The 21305-nt window shown below is 39.7% G+C and overlaps 1 protein-coding gene across 2 annotated transcripts in view; it reads right to left on the bottom strand.

The window, feature by feature from the left end:
- Positions 1–2372: 2372 nt before the first annotated feature.
- LOC148015519 (Thioredoxin superfamily protein) overlaps positions 2373–21305 on the bottom strand; it is a 48204-nt gene continuing 29271 nt past the window's right edge. The window contains exons 2-3 of one of the 2 annotated variants that reach the window (XM_087665351.1): positions 5300–5396; positions 2804–5207 (exon numbers count right to left, since the gene is read on the bottom strand). In XM_087665351.1, coding sequence (XP_087521477.1) covers positions 5066–5207; positions 5300–5396 — 239 coding nt within the window. In that variant the 3' untranslated portion in view covers positions 2804–5065. The other variant, XM_087665350.1, reaches the window with a different exon arrangement.

The raw sequence follows: 21305 nt of genomic DNA on the forward strand, positions 1-21305 counted from the left end.
AAAAGAAGTTCCCTAGCAATCGTGGGCAAGCATTTGTGGTGTTACTTGCACTCAGGTGTACGTTGATGTAGTGGTGGGATGATGTGGGTAGGCTACTCAGTCAAACTCTCAAGCAAGCGTTATTAACTCAAGTTCTTCCAATTGGTGTTGGTCTTGAGCTTTTGCATTTCAACACAGTCTTAGCCTAGTCTAGGTATGTGGATAGGCAAGCTACTTTAGCTGCATGCTCACTCGTAGGGTTAGTAGCAAGCTCATAACATAGCACTAGTAGACAGGTAGACTTATATGCTAGAGCACGTAGGCTAGCATTCATAGGCTAACACTCGTGGGCTACGACTCATAAGTCAATCAAGCATTTGTGTGTGGGCTACGACTCGCAAGTGGAGCACTTGCGGGCTTAAAGACTCGTGAGTCGCTCAACGCGTGAGCTACGACTCATGAGTCAAGGACTGGTGGGCGATGACTCCTTGAGGACTCTGGCTCGTGAGCTGTGACCCATGAGCCAAGAACTTGCGAGTGGGCTGTGACTCGCGAGTCAGTCGCTGGTGGGCTATTATGACTCGTGCGCTACCATCCGTGAGTCAAGCACTTGCTGGGTCACAACTCATGCGCTGAGCATTCGTGGGCTATGAATCATGGACTCGAATAATTATTGTGCAGGTAGACACGAAAGAGAATTGGTTGTCATGGATTGGATTCGATCCATGGCTTCCTCCTCTGTAATCATAGGTTCAACTAGTGATTCATGGGCTTTTGGTGGGTCATGGCCTAAGCAAGATGGGTCGTGCACTCAGCAAAATGGGTTGGTCATGGGCTGGTACTTTCCCTATGGACTTGGTTTCCTAACTTATCATACATGTTTTGGAGTGAGCAAGGCATGAGAGCAGGAGATTTATTCCTCGTTGTTCCATCCATCTCAAGCACACAATACCTCCTGTTCCACCACCCAGTAAGAACACGAGTGCCTTAGGCTAATCAATTTCGTACTTTTCCTAACAGTGGAACCAAATATTGGGCTCTAAAAGAGCGCAATGATAAGTCGTTGGATACAAAATTTTATTATTTCAAGAGCTCAATTTGCCTATGACTTGGCTATCTCTCACCTAGTTGACTCATACTCTTGCTCCAACCGTATAAGATCTATCTCTCGCTCCTCGTGAGCAAAAAAAGCTACATATTCGAAGTTATAGTAGATTCACCTACTTAGCTTCACCACATTTTCGTCCAAAAGCATGGCATGCCTGTCAATGGTCACATAATCAATGTGTTCCACTTCAAGCAGCCATCTCTACTCCTTTGCATTTGCATCATGTAGCTCCAATGTTGAGAGAAGAAGATAGAGAAGAAAAAGTAGGAAAGAATGGAGATGAACTCCTCTCAATTGGTCCATTATTCTCTCTCTCTCTCTCTCTCTCTACCTACCACCTTCCAAGGTGAAGGAGCTACTTTTGTCATGTAAGGAAAAAGTAGTAATTCTTTGGAATTTTTCATTTAACATTAAATTAGATTTTGAAAACATAGTTAAATTCATGAGATTAAGCCCAATAAGAACATCCGTGCTTATTTGAGTTTTGTGGGAAATCGTGTATCACTTGGAGTGATATGAAGTGAAGACCTAATGGTAATAGTATCATTTAGGAAATTGCATAATGATACATAAGGAATATATCGAGAATATCCCTCTTTTGTCCTTAAAAATTGGGGGTGAATATGCCTCACAATTGGCCTCTTTCCTAGTTTGGTTAAAGTTTAAGACTCGCATGTGCCGAATCTAGTAAGTACATATGGTCTTTCCCCAACCAATTTCAAGTTGTTTTCTAAACATTAAGTGATAAGACAGTTGTGCAAATTTTGTAATCCTTGATCACTATGAAGGATAATGATGCTTCAATTTAGTGTCCCTCTTTGTACATATACATTGCATTTATAAATAATTTATCCAAAAGGATATTCCTTTAACACCTGTAAGTATTTGCCTTATCTAATTCTAATTTTAGCCGAAATCGCCAAACCATCACTAGTAGCAATAAAAATGAAGCAACATTCATGTTAGCATTTAGTTCCTCTCATAAATCTTGACCTGAGAGCCTTCTTCAAACCATTGTAGCATTAGTTGAAAACACAAAGCCATGATATTTTGGGCCTACAAAGATTTAGGCATCAAAAAGTGACATGGTCTCAACATTAGATTTTGTTCATACTGTTTAACACTGCCAGTAACATTCCATTCACATAAACCTAAGGCCAGTCAGCAAAGTCCTTTTTTTGAGTATTGTTGCCATACTTTGTTAATGATTTATAGCACAATCCCATTCTGAGAAATTTAGTTCTCACTGCATCTGCCCAATAAGAAGGTAGAAAAGCACAGAGAATTGCAAATCAAGCACCTCTCTCAGCACAGAGAGAAGTCTACATTAAAAACTTCCTGTCATGCTTGCAAGTTGTGTGCTTCAAGCTATAGCATACATATTTGGCTCTGTAATTTGGGGCCTTCCAGCACCTTCCATGCATGAAGAACATATACTTGTGTAAACAGTTGCATTATATTTATGCTAGAAGTTTGGTTATACGATGCTCTAAATGTGCTTCATTATCCTCAAGCCGGTCTACAGCATTGCCATCCTCCCATTTGATCAGTGTAGGAACACCTCGAAGATTGAATCTTTTATCTAAATGCCAAGGATGTGTGGGATTTTTCCATGTTGGCCTGTTGCCAACATATGCCCTTAGCAATGTAACTTCCTTTTCAGAATTCTCCAATGTTTGGTAGATAACCGGCTCAGCCCTAACACAATCTGTTTTGATTTAACAAAACTTCTTTTATAAGAAGAAAGAATATGTACTAGCAGCACATATTTTTCAGAGGCAAGATGCCAGCTGTACATAGAGGCTTCCAAACAGGGGGCTCAACATTTGAGAAGAACTAGAAAATGTCAATACTTTGCATGGTGTCTATACTATATGAACAGCCTCTTCAGGCTAATGAACCAACAGAAAACGGCATAAAAACAATAAATGTCGACTGTATGCCCACAAAAAATATGAGAAAGAGAATAAAACAGAGGTAGTCAAGTTTATAGCGAGCCTGTTTAAAAAAGTCCTATATTGATAGTAGTTCACATATACTGGAGTCAGTCCTCTGGGTATATCAGAACTAGGAACTCAATTACATCCTTAAAACTGTCATACATGTTTCCAAAATTCCAAGTCTCAGAAATCAAGACATGGAGACAATTTTAGTTCCAACAAACCAATTATTTCCGGGATTTGAAAATTAGCACAGTTCTCTTAATTCAGGCATGAGGGTACTTTCCAGATTTGGAAATGAATCAGTTCTAATTACCTCCAAACAGATCAATGAACTGGTTATCTGTAGTATTCTAGTACAGGTATGGGCTGTACTTTGTTGCAATTAATGGCAAAAAGAGTGAACTCTGTTTAGAGAAGATTCACTACTTGGGGCATATTGTCTCTAAAGATGGATCCGGATGGATCAAAAAAGGTCAAGGCTATTGTTGAATGGCCACAATTGACAGTGTTCATGAAGTTGGAAGTTTCTTGGGATTATGCTATTATTACAGGGGGTTCATCAAATAGTTTACGGTGCTTGCTCATGGACCAAATTGAAGAAGGAAGCTTTTGAAGCTCTAAAATTCTATATCAGCAACCAGTTTTGATTGATATCAAATCTATCAAAACCTTTCTTTGTGAAATGTGAAGCTTCAAGAGATTGCATTAGCGCAATCTTGAAACAAGAAGGACAAGTGTTTTCTTATGAAAGCAAAAGGTTGAAAAATACAAAGAAGAATACCATCAAAATTGACAATGACAATCTAAGACATTTTCTCAACCAACCAAAGATTTTTCTTAAAAGCATATTCAATGGGCTAACTACTTAGCATAATTCAATTTTCAGATATTATTTATCCTTGGAAACCAAAACAAGGTAGCTAATGCCCTATCAAGAAGGCCTTAGATTCACGCAATGTCCATGAATCATCATACAAATTTAACCAATACGAGGGACATGTGTGCTTCTAACAAAGATTTTAAAGCCGTTGGAAAAGTCTACAACTTGGGAAAAAGATAAACTCTTAAGTTGTAAAGGATGGATTTCTTCTAATAGAAAATAAGTTGTGGGTCACAAAAGATTTTAGGCCTCAAGTAATGAAAACATATCATGTTGCTTCCTACATGGCTCATCATGGTATTTGGCCAAAACCCAAGCACTTGAAATGTATTTCTTCCGACATGTATTTCTTCTGGCCAATGCTTCGAAGAGATATTGAGTGATTCATTAAAGAATGTGTAGTGTGCCAAAAGATAAAGTTTAATTATTTCATTCCAACCAAGAAGACTATTAGATCTCAACAAATGGCTAGAACATTAATTCAACATATTTCCAAACATCATGGATTATCATAATCCATCATGGGTGATAGAGATCCACAAACCACTAGTTTCTTTTGGCAAGCTCTCTTTGAAAATTTGAGAATGAAGCTTATCTTTTCTTCCTCTTACCATCCTCAAGTAGATGGTCAACAACACAGTTCATGCTTCTATAGTTAAATCATCATTTGAGATCATATGTGGTAAACCACTCTTCCAACCTATTCTCAACACAGAGGAGAAAATATTTCATGTCAACAAGTTATTGTGTGATATGGATACAGCTTTTGCCCGAGTTAGATGAGCTATTCAAAGATTTAAAAAACAAATAAAGTAGCATAAAAGCATAGAAGACACTTTGCTCTTTAAGCTTCCAGCTTTCATAAGCTATGACTCCATGGTCTTGACATAAAACAGCCCCAATTCCTCTTCCGCTTGCATCCGTACATATGATAAACTCCTTAGAGAAATCCAGGCATACAAGGATAGGTGCTGAAATTAAGAGAGATTTCAGCTAATTGAAACTTTGATCGTCGTTAGAGTTCCAAAAGAAAGCCTCCTTTTTGAGTTTATCCGTCAATGGAGCCACCACATGACCATAATTCTTGATAAACCTCTTATAGAAGGATGATAACCCAAGGAATCCTCTCAAAGAGGTTGCATTTATAGAACTAGGTCATTCTTTAACACATTTCACCTTGTTGGGATCCACTCTAATGCCTTGCTCTCCCACAACATGACCTAAGTATTCAACTTCATCTTCCGTGAAAGAACACTTTATCATCTTGGCAAAGAGTGTGCGTCTTTGTAATGTGTAGCTGAAATTTGATAAAACTCGTCTAAGAAACTCTAGATTATGGGCCATTTTAAGTCACAGAAAAGATTAATGATGTTGGTTACAAGTTACAACTTCCTGAGCATTAGAAAATCCACGATCATTTTCTTATTTATCTTTTGAAGCCTTATGGAGAGTCTCCACCATTGGTAACCTTTAGTAGAGGATCCACCTGAAATAGATAAATATGAAGAGATTCTTCAACTAAGATAAATAGTCTTTCACATGGTCAAGAAATGTGAAAATGAACATTTTTAAAAAGTTCCTTTAGAAATTTAAAAGTTCCTCTCATTTAGATTCTCAACGGAGGCCAAAAGAGTATTTCAAAGACTATCTAGAAATACTTGTAGCTTATGAAGAAACTATAGAACCAAAAGTACTTAGCAACATCATGAGGACAAGACGAATTTCAAGAGGGAGAGAATATAATCACTCTTTTAGATATTAACTATTAACTAGATGTATTGGCTCAATGATTCATATTAATTTGATGCTCATAGAGCCTAAAATGTGATTTGTATATTCTTCGAGCATTCAGAAATATAGTAATATGCTCATCTTTTCATTCAAGGGTGGCCAATGGACAAGATACCATGAATTTACACTCAACTTATCATGGACAAATACAAGAGGATTGAACATTTAGTCACTCTGTTAGATTAGCTTAAAAGCCCATATAACTAAGAATTCTCACTCAAGTGGTTGCATTGACTAGATTATCAAAGAAACAAACCATAAACCAATTAATCTTTACAATGAAGCTCTTTTAAATCCAAGTTTGCGGACTCCTAAATTTTGGGACATAATATTTTTTAAAGTTGCTCCAATGCAAATTCTATTCTTGTAAAAGCTTCAGAATTTTACAAGGAATAATATTATCTTTGATAGCTATATCAAATTCTCAACTGGTTGAGATTTTTTAAGAGTAGAAAGTTTAGAAGTTTCTTCCTCTAGAAAATTAACATATGGCATCTAGAATAGGACGTGTTATCTGAAAGTGTCCCTACACTCATCATTTTGCTTAATACTCGCCATTTTCAGCAAACACTCATCTTTTGTAGCTCTCTCTTTCCACATTTAAGCACACAAGCCCCACACCTATTGTTATATCCCTCGACATCCCATTGGTCACAGTGGTTACGAAGTAAATTAATGCGAATGCACTAAGAACATTTCAGGGTTAGGGCAACTGAGTCCTATTTATAGGACTCAAAAAGTCCTATTTTGCACATTCATTGTGTGATCACCGCTCTTGGACTCTTGGCCCATTTGCCGACACATCCATACATCAAAATGGTATAGGCTGGTGGTATGGGACAACAACACTTGGGATGTGGTCATGACTTGGAGTGCTACTAGCTTCCAGGTGTCTCTTGTTAGCCTGCCTAAGTTAGTCTTGTCAGTCTGTCATCTCTTGGTTGTTAGCTCTTGTCAGAGTCTGATGGAGACCTAGGAGTTCTAGTAGTTTTGGTGCATTTTCTTTATTTGTCAGCTTCCTATGTGCATTCCTAGGCCATTTCTGCTTTCCAAAGTCTATCTACACTTGCTAAACATTATCATTGTCATCTGGGATTTTTATAGGATCTCCCCTATTTTTTGTCTTTTTTTCTTCAATGACCAGTATTTAATGCTAGTCGACCAGTACTTATGGCCTCCTCAGGATCAGGTTGGCTAGTTTTTTGGTGCTCTTGCTATTTATAGTTGCAATAGGACATCCAAAGCAAGTCATGATATTAGAATACAAAAAACTAGCTTCACTACATGTAGTATTATCCTTTAGGGCCTTCGCCTCCACCCATTTGGTATGGTAATCCATATACACCAAAATATCTCTCTTTTGTGTATACCTTACTGGTGGTTTAATTGGGCCCACAAAATCTATCCCCCATTTTTGAAAGGGTTTCAGTGGAACAACCGGATGATCACATATGTGATCTTGGGGCTGAGGCTAACCTTCCTTAGCACAAATCAGCCATGAGTTAGCAAACTATTAAGAATCTTTAAAACAATAGGCCACCACAACCCAAATTGTGGAATCTTTGGCCCATCACTCCTCCAAAGAAATGACCCCCTGAAATGCTTGTATGCGCCTCCTCAAGTACTACCCTTTGTTCCTCTTTTGGAACACATCTTCTCAAAATATCATCAAGTCCCCCTCTTATACAACTGTCCAAAAATGACCTAGAAAGATTTACTCCACAAAGCCAACTTCCTCCGCTAATCGAAACTTAACTAATCCAACATGCTGCCTCAAAGTAAAAGCTTGAGTTGATCATAATAATTGTCAGCATTATACACCTAAACCTCAAACAAATCAACATCAAGTAGTTGATCATCAATCCCAGTCTGTTGCTCCTAACCATCCAATCTCCTCAAAAAATCAGCAACAGCATGCTCCTTGCCGAGCATATAAACAACCTAATAATCAAATTCCCACAACATCACCATCTATTTATCAAAAGTGGCAATACAAATGAGAACTCATACATATGCTCGGGAAATGGAATCCATATACCAAGACATGAGACAGTACAAAAACAATGTGAGTCACTAGTTGTGGAGGCACTGGCACATGCTCCCTCTCTCCAAGAACTGTCAAGTGATGAATAAATGTGGAGGAGGGAGCCTGAGAATACATAGGCCAAAAAATAATGCCAAAACGCCATAAATATTGGCAAATAAAATGCCTAAAATATCTCTATGCCTAGCCTGTTGTACCACATGTACAAACTCAACCATGAACTGACTAATCTGCTAACACCCTCTCTTAGATCATGGGTGATCTGATACAATACAATATACAATGATAATGTCGCATCAAAGTACATACAACAATGTCCATCAGAGTAGAACCATGGATACCCAAGTAGTGGGTGCGCAAGCCACCACCAAGGTGCCTCAGAGAGAAGCTGATGTCGATATCAATCGTACTAGCTCTCGAAGATAAAGAAGATCATACCAGCTCTCAATGTCTGTCAGCAATGCCTCTCACGTAGCACACGTGACCATCCTGTCACCAATGCCGCAGCGCATAAATGACCATGGATTTCCCTTCTTTGGCCAGACCGCCTAAGTGTCCCCTCATGTGAGCTCCAAACAAAAGACACCCGCTCTCTATCAATGTAATGTCCCCATTACTTAGTTTATTTTAAGGTGCATATACGTGGCGATGTATGTCCACACATTTTTTTTAAAAAAACTGCAAAATCTCTATAGGATTTACAGGAAGCACGATTGGTTGACTAGAATTGTCTAAAATCTCTAGTATCATGTTTAGATGACTTAATTTCCACTTTAGATGGATTCAAATATATACTGTGACTTATTTTGAAGGGAATAAGTCGTCAAAGACAAAAGATTGATAAAAATAATGCGATTTATAACAATCATCATTTTCGCCTAATTTTGATGGATTTTCGTAATTCTGCCCGCATTAGCTTGTGGATCAGATGCGTTCCGATCGTTTTAAGTACCCAAACGTCTATATTTGGAGTTTATATGACGAAGTTATGATCCAAACAAGTTGCAAGACAGAAAAAGAAAACGAAATCTTGTCATCGATGATGTCATCAAAAACGCCAAAAAGCAGGCGCCCTCTCTTTATATCCCCCCCCCCCTGCAAAAACTATAAATTGAGGGCTTGGAGATGACCACGGAGCAACAAGAGCAATCTTGACGAGGGCAAGACACTGATCGAGAAGGAGGAGCAACAAGAGCAAACTTGACGAGGACGAGATGCTGATCGAGAAGGAGGAAACTCTGTCCGAGATATGCTGAAGGTCTCTCATCCTCTTCTACTTTGATCCGAGAAGAGAAGACACTGAAAAACTCTATCCTATTCTATCATACCTCTACTCTCATCTCTATTCTATCATGGCCCCAAAGAAAAAGAATTCAGAAGCGGAAATTACAAATAACCCTACTAACGTAGAAGCAACAGTTGGAGTTGCAAGCACGGGAGTCACAAACGGAGTCACGGGCGCGGATAACAACTCTTTACCAATCGCGATACCACAGGTTTTTCTAAAAAAGTTCTATCCAAATAAGATAAGTCTCTTGAGAAACACTGACTTAAGGCCTAGAAACTTGGTTACAAAAACTGGGAAGTTAGAGATCCCAAAATCTAGATGCCCCTAGTTAAATTCCAAGGGGAAGATTTTCATTATGTGAAACTCAAGTGTCGATTGTTACTAGAATTAAGCATCACTTGAAAGTTTGATGATTAATTGAAGTCATAACTGCTTGCAGACATCAATCTTGTTTGTGATTTTCTAGATTAGATCTTGATTAAATTAAGTATTGGAACAGATAAGAATTGAGGAGCCCTATATCTCCCCCAAGGATAGGTGCTAAATCCCCATACCAAGAGGGGATGTTTTTACCGCCGCAGAAGCATGAACCGGCTCCGATGGCGAGAGGTCTCCCAGCAGGGATCGTATTAAGTAGGAGGTGGAAGGGTGCCAGGGGGGCTCTGGCTAGTAAATCCTTTTTTGCACCTAGGAACTACTTGATCCCTTGTATGACCCGAGTTCTACTTGGGACACCTATGAATACTAGCTATAGGTGGATTTGATCTTGGTGACGTGTAGATGCGTCGGATGAGGCAGCACGTGACGTGCAGATGCGCCGGATGAGGCAGCACATGAAATTGTAATTTTTCTCCTATATGGACGAAAGAACACACATTATGGAATATAATCAATGAACTTGTTTTATTCTGATTGTATGTCCGTGAATAAATTATGTAAACGAACAACTATGCATAAAAGGATTTTAATTAATGAAGTTGTTTTTATATGTTTCACGTAATGTGGTAGGTAATTAGATAACTAAGAACTTCCATAGAGGGAAGCAGGTGGATAGATTCCCGACGAATCCAGTCCTATGGCAGGGTGGTCTCGGTTAGCCGAGAGTTTTTCCCAAAAACAACACTAGGAAGAAACTCTAGGAAGGGCCGATTCGTTGACTTACTTAGGGTTTGGTCTCAGAACCCGAATTGTAAATTATCTTAGGGGAAAGGTACGGCGGCTATGCCAGAGCACTGCAAGGGATTTTCTAAATCCTTAGCCTGCTACTGGAAAAAAGTGTTATACTCCATGAACCAAGGGTAATGGCAATTGTTCCTTCCGGACAAGAAGCCTCTCAATGACAGCTCCGAATGTGAGTTAGTTGTTGATAGGTGACTGTTAGGTCAATTAGAAAACTTCAGGTCGGTCCTCCACACGGCAGGACGCTTCCCTTGCGGGGTAGACCTAGGGTTAACTAGCCACACAAAATCCGATCATTCTGGTTAAAGTACAGATGGCCACGGCTGGAAGATAAACTCTAGGCAACTACTAAAACGTTACTCGTCACGTAATCAAAGGCGGGTACGTCACAATCAAATAACCAGCCCATCATGAGCTTGGATGTCAAGCTTAGCTCCAGGATTTGTACCTGCCTTCGGTCGATGCATCAAGGATGTCCCTCTTTGGATCTTGTACATCTGTATAGAAATATAGATAAGACACGACTACCCCATCTCACCACCCTCTCACACTCCCTCTCTAGCACTGGAGAGTCGTGAATGATGATCTCATCACCACCACTAGAAAGCAGCTGAGGAAGGAACCACCAAGTCCTTCCCATGATCCAAAGAAAAGGATCCCTTATCCACCTTGGACTTCGCCTTAGCCGGAGGAGCTGAGTCGGGATCTGAGGCAAATGATGACTCGTTGAAAGAGTCCGCATCCCGCTTCATCTTCTGCTTCTTTTTCTTCTTGGAAGTCTCTAACTCTTTGCAGTCCTTCCGTAAATGACCCTTTTTTCCACAGTGGTAACACTGAGCCTTCGACTTCTTCATCTTTGAACCCCTGTCTAAAGCTGCAAGAGCCTCACCTGAACCTTCATAATGTGACAGAAGCCTCCCCTGTAGTTGCAAAGTCGCCTCATGCTCAAGTAGCATCAAGGACATATGAAGAAAACGGACATGAGTCGTAGATGCCTACGCCCGTAAAGCATTCCCCACTCCATCAAACTCTTGAGGAAGCTTGTAGAGTACCGTACCAACAAGATGTGCCTCTAATAGGGCAGACTGTATAATGCGAAGCTGGTCCTGAAGTTGGGTAACTCGAAGTAGAAATGATTGGATCGTATCTTTGGGTTCAAACTTCAGTTTTGCTGAAGCTGGCCATAGAAAGTAACGGCCCTCATGGTGGAAGGAGCCTCATACATCAACTACAACTTCGACCATGCGTCTAAAGCTGTCCTGCAGGAGGTGACTGCCAGTTGGACTTCTTTGGAAATACACCGAACTAAGGTCGAATAAGCATGGGCATCATCCGAATCCCATGTAAGCACTGCCTCCTCATGGTTGTCTTCATCAAAATCAAATGGAACAGGAGAAGACTGTTGAGGACATGCAATAGCTCCACCAACCACGAGCCATAACCGCTTCTGGATAAACAAGGCCTTCATCACCGCACTCCACATGTAATAACAGGTCCATGAAGCTTGTCATTAGCGGATGTGCATGGAGAAGCCATCTGTAGAGGATTTAGAAGAGAAGTAGAGAAAAAAAGATAGAGGGAACACAGCCAAAACACGAGCACAAACTGCAAAAACCAAGAATTTACATACAGTATAACCCAAAATCTTACCAAAAGAAGATAAATGCTGCTGCAAAAAAACAAAAAATCAGTCAAAAACAGCAAAAACGCCTGAAGATACAGTCACCCAACCAGGAAGGAGTCAGAAACACCACAATGCAGGTTGACTACTGCCACGAATAGGCTGAAAAACTGTCGCAACAGCCTGAAAACTGAAAACGCAGGTAGCAAAGGGGCTGTAGAAAGCAAGCGATGACAAATATGCAGAAAACGCAAGTAAAACAAGTCGCCTGTATGGAGCAGCAATCACTTGATCAGCAAGGATAAAAACAATCCTAAAATCAGCAAGAAAACACAGCAAGAACACAAATCCTGAAATCTAATACCATGTCAGAAGTGGTGCAACAATGGAAGCGTAAACATAAGCTATAATAACTACTGAAATACAAGACAAAAGAGAAAGGGAAAGAAAGAATACAATACACATGAGAACTCAAATGTATGCTCAGGAAATGGAATCCATATACCAAGACATGAGACACTACAAAAGCAATGTGAGTTATTGGCTGTGAAGGCACTGGCACATGCTCTCTCTCTCCAACAACTATCAGGTGATGAATGAATGTGGAGGAGAGAGCCTGAGAATATATAGGCCAAATAAATGCCAAAAATATGACTGGTCGGCCAGCATTAAATGCTCGCCGACTGGCTGCAAATAATGCCAAAACACAATAAATGTTGGCAAATAAAATGCCTAAAATATCTCTGTGCCCAGCTTGCTGTACCACATGTACAGACTCAATCATGAACTGACTAATCTACTAACACTATCATGCTAATCAACTAGTTAATTGCGGTTTGGTCAACAAATAAAGCAAAGCCTAATGATCCACATAAAAAGTAACTTTATTGGCCAACAAATAGTGCCTATATTTTTGCAAAGCAAATATCATGCCTAAAACCTCCCTTTTAGTAACAAAATAATTCTTCTCTGCAACACTAAGCCTTCTCCTAGCATAATACATTGGTCTAGACCAACTAGGAACCTCATCTTGCACTAAAATAGCACCAATAGCAACATCGGATGCATCCACAAAGACATGAAATGGAAGACTCCACACAATGGCTGCAAAATAGGTGCTCCTACAAGCATTTTCTTCAGTGCTTCAAAAGACTTTTATTGAGAATCTCTCGAAACAAAATGCACCCCTATTTTGGTCAATGTGGTGAGCAAAACACAAATATCAGCCAAATAACGAAGATATCTGCTATGCCATTTTATTTGGCAAACTACCCGCAAAACTGCAAAAACTGAGTTTGGAGGCTAAACTTTGCTCTGCTTGGCTCTGGAACGCATAAATCCTTCATCTCAAACTTCTTCTTCAAAAAGTCCTTGACTTTAGCAATCCCACTATCACTATCACCTGTAATAATCAAGTCATCCACATAGATGACTATGATGACCAAACCTGCATCTCCCTTTCTCACATAAAGCGAGTGATCAACATCAGAAACATAAAAGCTAATATTGACAAGATACTCTCTGATCTTGTCAAATCATGCTCTAGGTACTTACTTGAGCCCATAGAGTGCCTTCTTCAACCTGCACACATACGTGGGATGCTTTAAATCCTCATAACCTGCTGGCTGATCCATATACACTTCTTCCTACAAATCACCATGCAAGAAGGAATTCTTCACACGACATTTGTTGTAAAAGGAAACCGCTCCGTCATACATGTACTCCAAGCGCACCCCTTGGTAGGCTGTGACTGCCATAATCATCACCCTGGCACAAGTGATGCACAGTGCCACATACCAATGCATCATTGCTTCATAATTACAACAATACTCTCCATGCCTGGCCTGCATCTGTTCAATAAGAACAGAACAAGGCAGGATCACCAAGTGTTTCTAGCCCTGCTACCCAGACACCCAGAACTCTCAACCTGACAGATGATGCAACAGAAATCGTACAGAGAACATATCAAAAACACAAAACAAAACATCAGATGAGATAAAATATTGTGCAAAACAAAGCCATCTCTCTCACATTCTATTTACTCCCACAAGCTCTACTTCTGAAATGTCAGCCACATGCTAAATATGCACCTATCTAACCTTTTAACAAATACTCGTCCAAGCAACACACTACTCAGCTTGATCCAATCAGACAACAAAAGAGAAAACCAGCTTTGATATCTAGAGTATACAAAACTTAGGATTTCAAAAAACCTAACTTTCAGATTACAAAAATCAGCCCCACTGTATTTGGTTCAACCACTTTGTACTCGTGGTTTGTTTCTATAAAATCCTGTAAAGGGGAAGGGGTTGATCCTCTCTCTCTCTCTCTCTCTCTCTCTCTCTCTCTCTCTCTCTCTGTGCACCATCCCTGCCCCACTCTCTGCACCTGCCCCACCTCAACCACTACCCCACCCTTTGCAATACCTGCCCTGCCTCAGCTCCTATCTCATCCTCTGCACATCCCCACCTCAATAGTACCCACCACTTCCCTTTACATCAACACTCGCCCCCACCTAAGCAGTAGCTCACCCCTGCCCCATACCTGTCCCGCCCCTATCCAATCCTCCCTACTGACCCGCCCTCCCTGCAGACCCTACCCCCGCCCTCCCTGCTAAACCACCCCCACCCCACCTGCAACCCGCCCTGCCCTTGCTCATCCCTGGGCCCCTACTCGCAATGGCCCTGCCTTGCCTACTAACAATCAGAATCATGGACCTGCCCCACACTTCCACCTTGTTTTCTGTGATCTCTGTGTGATCAGAATATCTTGGAATTGGCATAAAAAAGCACGACATGATGGGATCACCCAAAAGAAATGAGATATCCCCACCATCCGAAAGCCGCACCAAGGGGAAAAGAGCAAGAAATATTCTATCATTTGGAATAGCATTGACAAAATTAAAGACTCCAACATGCAGAAGGGCATGCACACATCCGGGATGTAAGTAAGATCCAGGATCATGAAATGAATAATGTCAGAGAGATGAACAGCCATGTGTGACAAAGCTATTCAACAAATCAGAGAGGAGATGCTCACCAAGATGCAAAAGTGGAAAAATGAGAAATATGAAGACATGAGAGCACACTTTATATTCTGAAAAGAGGATATCGAGTCTAGCCGCCAAGCGAGGAATAGGGCAATTGAACAGCTTCAGCATGAGATCAACAACTACAAAAATCAGCTTGACCTCCTTAAAAAGGAGGGGGAGCTTGTAGAGAATATGGGGGCCACTGTCCACAATTACAGAGCAGATATTCAGCAACTAAAAAAGGAAGTCTCCACACTGAAGAACTGTTCCAAAAAGAAGGAAATATCAGGGGAGACCATCACGGCATTAAGGAAAAAATGACCAAGAGTTTGGACGGTTTGCTTGAAGCCACGCAACAAGGTTGGGTGGAGATGGTTAAGAAACATGTGAAAAAGGAGGTAAAAGAAGACAAACAAAAGAAAGATTGTTTCTCTTGCTGTCATAAATGACCGGCAAGCCTTCTTACCAGTTTGCCCCTTGTTTCACCCAAGGACACACCTTCAAGTGATCCTTGGCTAGTCAAATTTAGCCCCAAAACAAATTGGAATGGGCCTTCTTGGAAATGCTGAAATCACACAATTTCTAGCAATTGTTCCAAGTGCTCTTGAATTGCACACCTCCAATGCTGGAATGGCTGAGATTTGCTAAGAGAACTGGAGAGATGGCTGGAGGATGAGAGAGAATGCTGAGGAGAAAGAAAAAGCTGATTTATGCCACTAAATGTCATGGGGATGTGAAATTTTGAGATGCTATAATCTTACCGATAACATTTGATTAAGAATGTGCAAGGTTGTTTAGTACATGTGATGCACATGGTAGTTATTTCATGGTAATAGGCCAAGGATCCCGAGGATGCAATGGGTGTCAAAGGTTAAAATTATAATAAGTTATGCCTGATAGATACTGGGTGGTACCTGGTGTCAAATTTGGGCCTAGACCAATTTATTGGCCACTAATATCAATGGTGACATTAGAGACTAGGCATTAATTCATTAGTTAATACTGGTCTGCTCAGGGATACTTGGAAAACAAATTGGCCTAGCCAATTTAAGTATTGGCTAGTGAAATTATTTTTTTAGCACTAGAATAATTATTTAATTAATCTTCAGAATTAATATTCTAAAAATTAATTTAATAAACTCATAGCAAAACATGGGTTTTTATATATAGAGATTTTCTATAGTTTTAACTGGGGAAAGAGGTTCTAAACCTCTATGGAACTCTCTCTTAAACAAAGAAATGTCAATTAAGCTTGAGTGATAATACATGAGTGTCAATTGAGAATAATATGTTACATATCCATGAACCATTATTGACTTGTCACTTATGTCAAAGTTAGTCTTTGGACAAGCTATACTACAGTTTAAAACTCAAACATTATGATTCATGTATATCACACAAAGAAAATTGAAATAAACATGTAAATAACCTATGTACAATATGACTAAGTCAAGTTGCAACATCATGATTCTCATTCCAAAAAAACACTGGCAAAATGTTACAATACAGAATGAATCATAATATAGACTGAAGAAAATTGAAATAAACATGTAAAAAGCCTATGTACAATATGACTGAGTCAAGTTGCAACATCATGATTCTCATTACAAAAAAAACTAGCAAAATGTTACAATACAGATTGAATCATAATATCATAGATAACTCATAAATGAGACTAAAGTTGTATAATAATCAACTCTCAAGACAAGAATAGATACTAGATTGACGAAGTCCAATAGCTAAACAAAATCCCAAAAAAGTCGGTTTCTCATCCAAAATCTTAAGCCCTCACGAGTCATTACTCATCATCATCATGTTCAATATTATCCAACAATTTTTTTCAAAAAAACTATGTTTTTGGGTTCCAACTCAAAAAAAAACAACCATATTTTTTTTTTGTTAGAAATGTTTCTTATTTCAAGAAACGTTTTGTAAGTTTCAAGCTCAAAGGAACGTGTTTCTTTGCTGCTATGAATAAGCTAGATAATGCTAGAAAATGGGATTAAAAGGTTGCTACTTGGCAAAACTTGCCAATGCAAGTGGAAAAAAACTTTTTCGGGGGGAGCATGTTAGAGAGCAAGGAGATGTTGCTGATGTGATTTTGCAGCCACCAGGGATCAGTCCTACAGTCAATGGCAGCAATTTAGAGCCCTCCAAGAGCAGGTGACACCAGCCCAAGGTCCTTATAGTGTAGGTGACAGCATACAAGAGGAGACAACAGTCTTTTTGGTGATCCTCAACTGTAGGTGATAGCTTCCATGGCTGTTGAGCAAGGCAACAGCAATTTTTCGACATTTTTTGCGATCAAACTCTGAAATTTCTCTCTCTACAACATTCTCTCTCATCCCCTAGTCATCTCTCAAGTTATCTCAACATTTTTCAACGATTTGAGACATCAAAGGAAGAGATTTCAATCAATCTCTGCTGCAAATCCTAATTTATAGTAGAAATTAGGGTTTGACAGCCCCCTTGAAATGTGCGCTCAAAATTGAGGGCTTAGGGCTTAAATTCCAATAGCTGAAATTAAGGAATTTTAAGGGGATTCAAGAGGCCAGCCCACCAATATCAAATTCGGAGTTGAATTTGTCTTTCAAGAAGTAGGGTGAAGGCTAATCCCCCAACAAACCAAGGGGCAAATTGGTTGGAGCCTTGCTAGTCAGTTTTGACAGCAAGAGACACTTGGAATAGCGGAGGAGATCAAAGGATCTCAATTGTACTCCTTCCATTTGCAATATATGATAAAGAAATACCACAAGAAACACCAATTGTGGGACCAACCAGGTGTCCAATGTCCAAAATTAAAGTTATAAAGTGTGCATTTTCAGTTTATGTTAATTTTATGCTTGTTGTAATTAGCGCTAAATCACGTTATTTACCACCCTATCTGAGGAGAAAGGCTCGTTGCACTAAAAGTTGTTGAATTACCAGTCAACTATCTCAAATCAACCAGGATGCTGTCATCTATAGCCCAGAGGCTCAAAAATATTATTGCCTCCTACTGGAATGCCATCGCCTACTTGTTTTAGGCCTCCACCAGCTATCGCATGCTGTCCTAGCTATGATGGCTGATCAGAATCACCTACTTGCGAAGGCTGCTACAGTCTCTCCTCCTGTTGGTTGATCTCCATAATGGCTCTCCCTCTCCACTCCTAGCCTCCTCTCACTTGCATAGGCAAGCTTTGCCACTTGTATAGGCAAGCTTTGCCACTTGTGGCAGATTTCCAAATGGATTTTCTAGCCAATTCAAAATTGAAAACTAATTTAATATTTTATCATTGCCCAGTAAATTAAAAATGCTTACCCAAAATTCAATTGGCTTGGCCATTTTGACCCCCAAGTATTCCTATGCATTAATTGATCCTAGAACTCGCATTGATTAATTAATTAATGTCTAGTTCCTAATGTCACCACTAACATTTATTGATCAAATAAATGGCCTAGGCCCAAACTGACACTAGGCACCACCTAATACATATCCCATATAGCTTATTACAACTTTTGCCTTTAACATCCACTAACATCTTGGGGTCCTTGGCCTGTCATTGTGAATTCACTATCTTGCATAGCATATGTGCACCTCACATTTGTAGTTTTGATTTACAACTAAATCAAATGCTAATCAAAGCATCAAAAATTCACATCCTTGTGACAATACCCTTTGGGAGCAAAACACATTTGTCTAGTGCCAACTGTGTATTTTACTTTTGTGGCTTTAATCTTCAACATATGAGTCTCAAACAAATGCATTTTTCATCTCTCTTGTGTTAGCAAGCTCCAAGTCAATATGTCTACCATTTTCAACTTGAGAGATGGAGTCTATGCCAAGTGAATTGTTATCTTTTGCAAATTTCCTGTTTCTAGTTTTTGTAGGAATAAAGAATGAAGGAAGAGCAATCAAAACATAGCTAACGGTAGAAATGTGGTTGACAACAATGCTAAAAAATAATATTGAAAGTAGGAGAACACGCAACATGTAACACAATTTCAAGAGCAATGATAACACAAGATTTTGGTGATGACACATGTCAAAATGTACGTGGAAGCACAAAGGGCAAGCAAAATGGCTGGTCAACTCAAAACCAAATAACTATGAAATGCGTTTCACTAGCACTGAAACATAAAATGCTCGAAAGGTTTCATTGATTCATGAAACGCCTTGAGTGAAACGGCTAACTAAAATATTGTTTTTAAATGGGAAATTTTTTATTTTTTCTTGCTTAAGGGTTTTTGGACACTATATTTAGAATAGACATCATTTGTTGACATAAAAGGATTCACATGATGTAAATTGTAAGTTGCAACTCATTATTTATAAAGAAAACTACCCTGTAAGTATTATCAATGCTTTCACTCGTTGTTTCACTTGGAACTTGCCCAAAGGTAAAATGTTTTTCAGAGTGAAATGCAACATTTCAAGGGTGAAACATTTCGCAATTACCTTTGACTCCGACTCATGAAGAAGATTGCATGCAATAGAAGTGAGGATACTTAGATTGTACCGACAAATGGGATAAGCTAGCTGGAAATGGCACAAGTTGAAATGATTAAGTATATTGATAAGTATTATCAATGCTTTCACTAGTTGTTTCACTTGGAACTTGCCCAAAGGTAAAATGTTTTTCAGAGTGAAATGCAACATTTCAAGGGTGAAACATTTCGCAATTACCTTTGACTCCGACTCATGAAGAAGATTGCATGCAATAGAAGTGAGGATACTTAGATTGTACCGACAAATGGGATAAGCTAGCTGGAAATGGCACAAGTTGAAATGATTAAGTATATTGTTGGGAATTAAAGGCCACATATTGAGCTAACGTAAGCATTACATGCTAAATTAACCACTTAAACAGCCCCAAAAATGCTTAATTATTGAAAACCCTAAAATGGTGCATGGTTCAGGAGAGTTTTAAAACGGTACATAGTACGAGGTCCCCAAACTTTCTATAAATAGGCATGCTGCCTTCCATTCAGTCTCAATCTCGTTTTGCAAGTTTCACGCCCTCTAGCTTTGCTGCCCACACCCCATTCACAAAGGACATCTCACCCAAAGCTACCCATTGCTGTCTACATAAGTCTAGCGCCCATTTCCATGCTCCACCCTACTGTTCTCTCACTTTCCAGCCATCACCTTGCTGATCTAGCCACACAGTTGATGCATTTGCTACCTGGTAACTCCCCTCCACAATTGGCGACTCCTTCTGGACCACTTTCTACTACTAGCAACCATCCAAAGACTGTCACCCTACTGTTTTTGCTGTCACCTAGCAAGGAGGACCACATCAATATTTGCATTTTCAGTTTTTTGCTCTTGTCCAAATTTTCTCTCCTTAGGTACGTGCGTTTTCATTCTTTCTCTCTCCTCACTGTCTACATCACATCCAACTTCCATAGCCATGTTTGCCGGTGTTTGACTCTCAAAGGCTGCCCTTTGCTACATTTCAGGATCCGTCAGGAGTACAACACACTCTCCTACTCAATACCTCTGCCTCCATCCTCGAGACACTAGAGCTCAGGGTATAGTTTTCATTCGTGCATGGTTTGTTTGTTGCATGAGCATTTGTATATTCAGTATTCAGTTATTCATCCAAATTCCATTGTGTTCATTGTCTCTGAGTTACCCTAACCCTAACTATGTTCTGTTAAGTTTATGCTTTGTCGTACGCTTTCATTTATGTTTTTGCATTAGGGTATTTATTCACATGGTATCAGAGCAAGGTTCTATTCCACAAAACCTCGGCCCTTGATCAAGGAGCCCTTCACAAGAAGCAAGAATAACAAGAGGGCAATATGGCTTTGAACACATCATCATGATGCTCCCGAGCCTAGCACATCAAGACACACGATGGAGTGGGCTTCACAGCTTGCTCCTCCATCCGACATGGCCAGAGAGTCTTCAGACTACCATGGAGTCCACAAACCATATGAGATCTCATGAGCCGAATACGGTCTCATCCTCATGTATTGAGCTCAACAGCAAATTGAAGGTAAATTTGAGTTTTCCCCTTTAGATTCAGTGCACTGATCTAATTATTTTGCAGGGAGGACGGAAGCTCCACAAAGGACTAATCCCCTTGATATGAAAATTAGCATGGAGTACAAACCATTTTCCTCTCTACCTCTTTCATCTTTTCCATACACTTCTCCACCTTCATTCACTCCTATAATCAGGTAACATGCTACTACTTAATCTTTTGAGTCTACTTCCTCTTTTCTGCAAGATATCGGTGATGCTCAAGATGAAGGAACAATTCACACCAAGTATTGGTTCATAAGCCCTAAAGCGGATAAATTTTTCTTTTTGAACTCAAGAAAGGGTAAGCAAAAGTTGCAAGAATCTATGGTGAGTACTCCATCTTTTCCTTCCGCTTTTACTTCTCATGGTCAATATCATTTTGGTGATTCATCTATTTCTTCATTTGCATTTAATGAACAAAAGGAACC

This window comes from Lygodium microphyllum, chromosome 24 (assembly GCF_053477565.2).
Source record: "Lygodium microphyllum isolate KBCC chromosome 24, Lygodium_microphyllum_v1.1.10, whole genome shotgun sequence".
Lineage (NCBI taxonomy): Eukaryota > Viridiplantae > Streptophyta > Polypodiopsida > Schizaeales > Lygodiaceae > Lygodium > Lygodium microphyllum.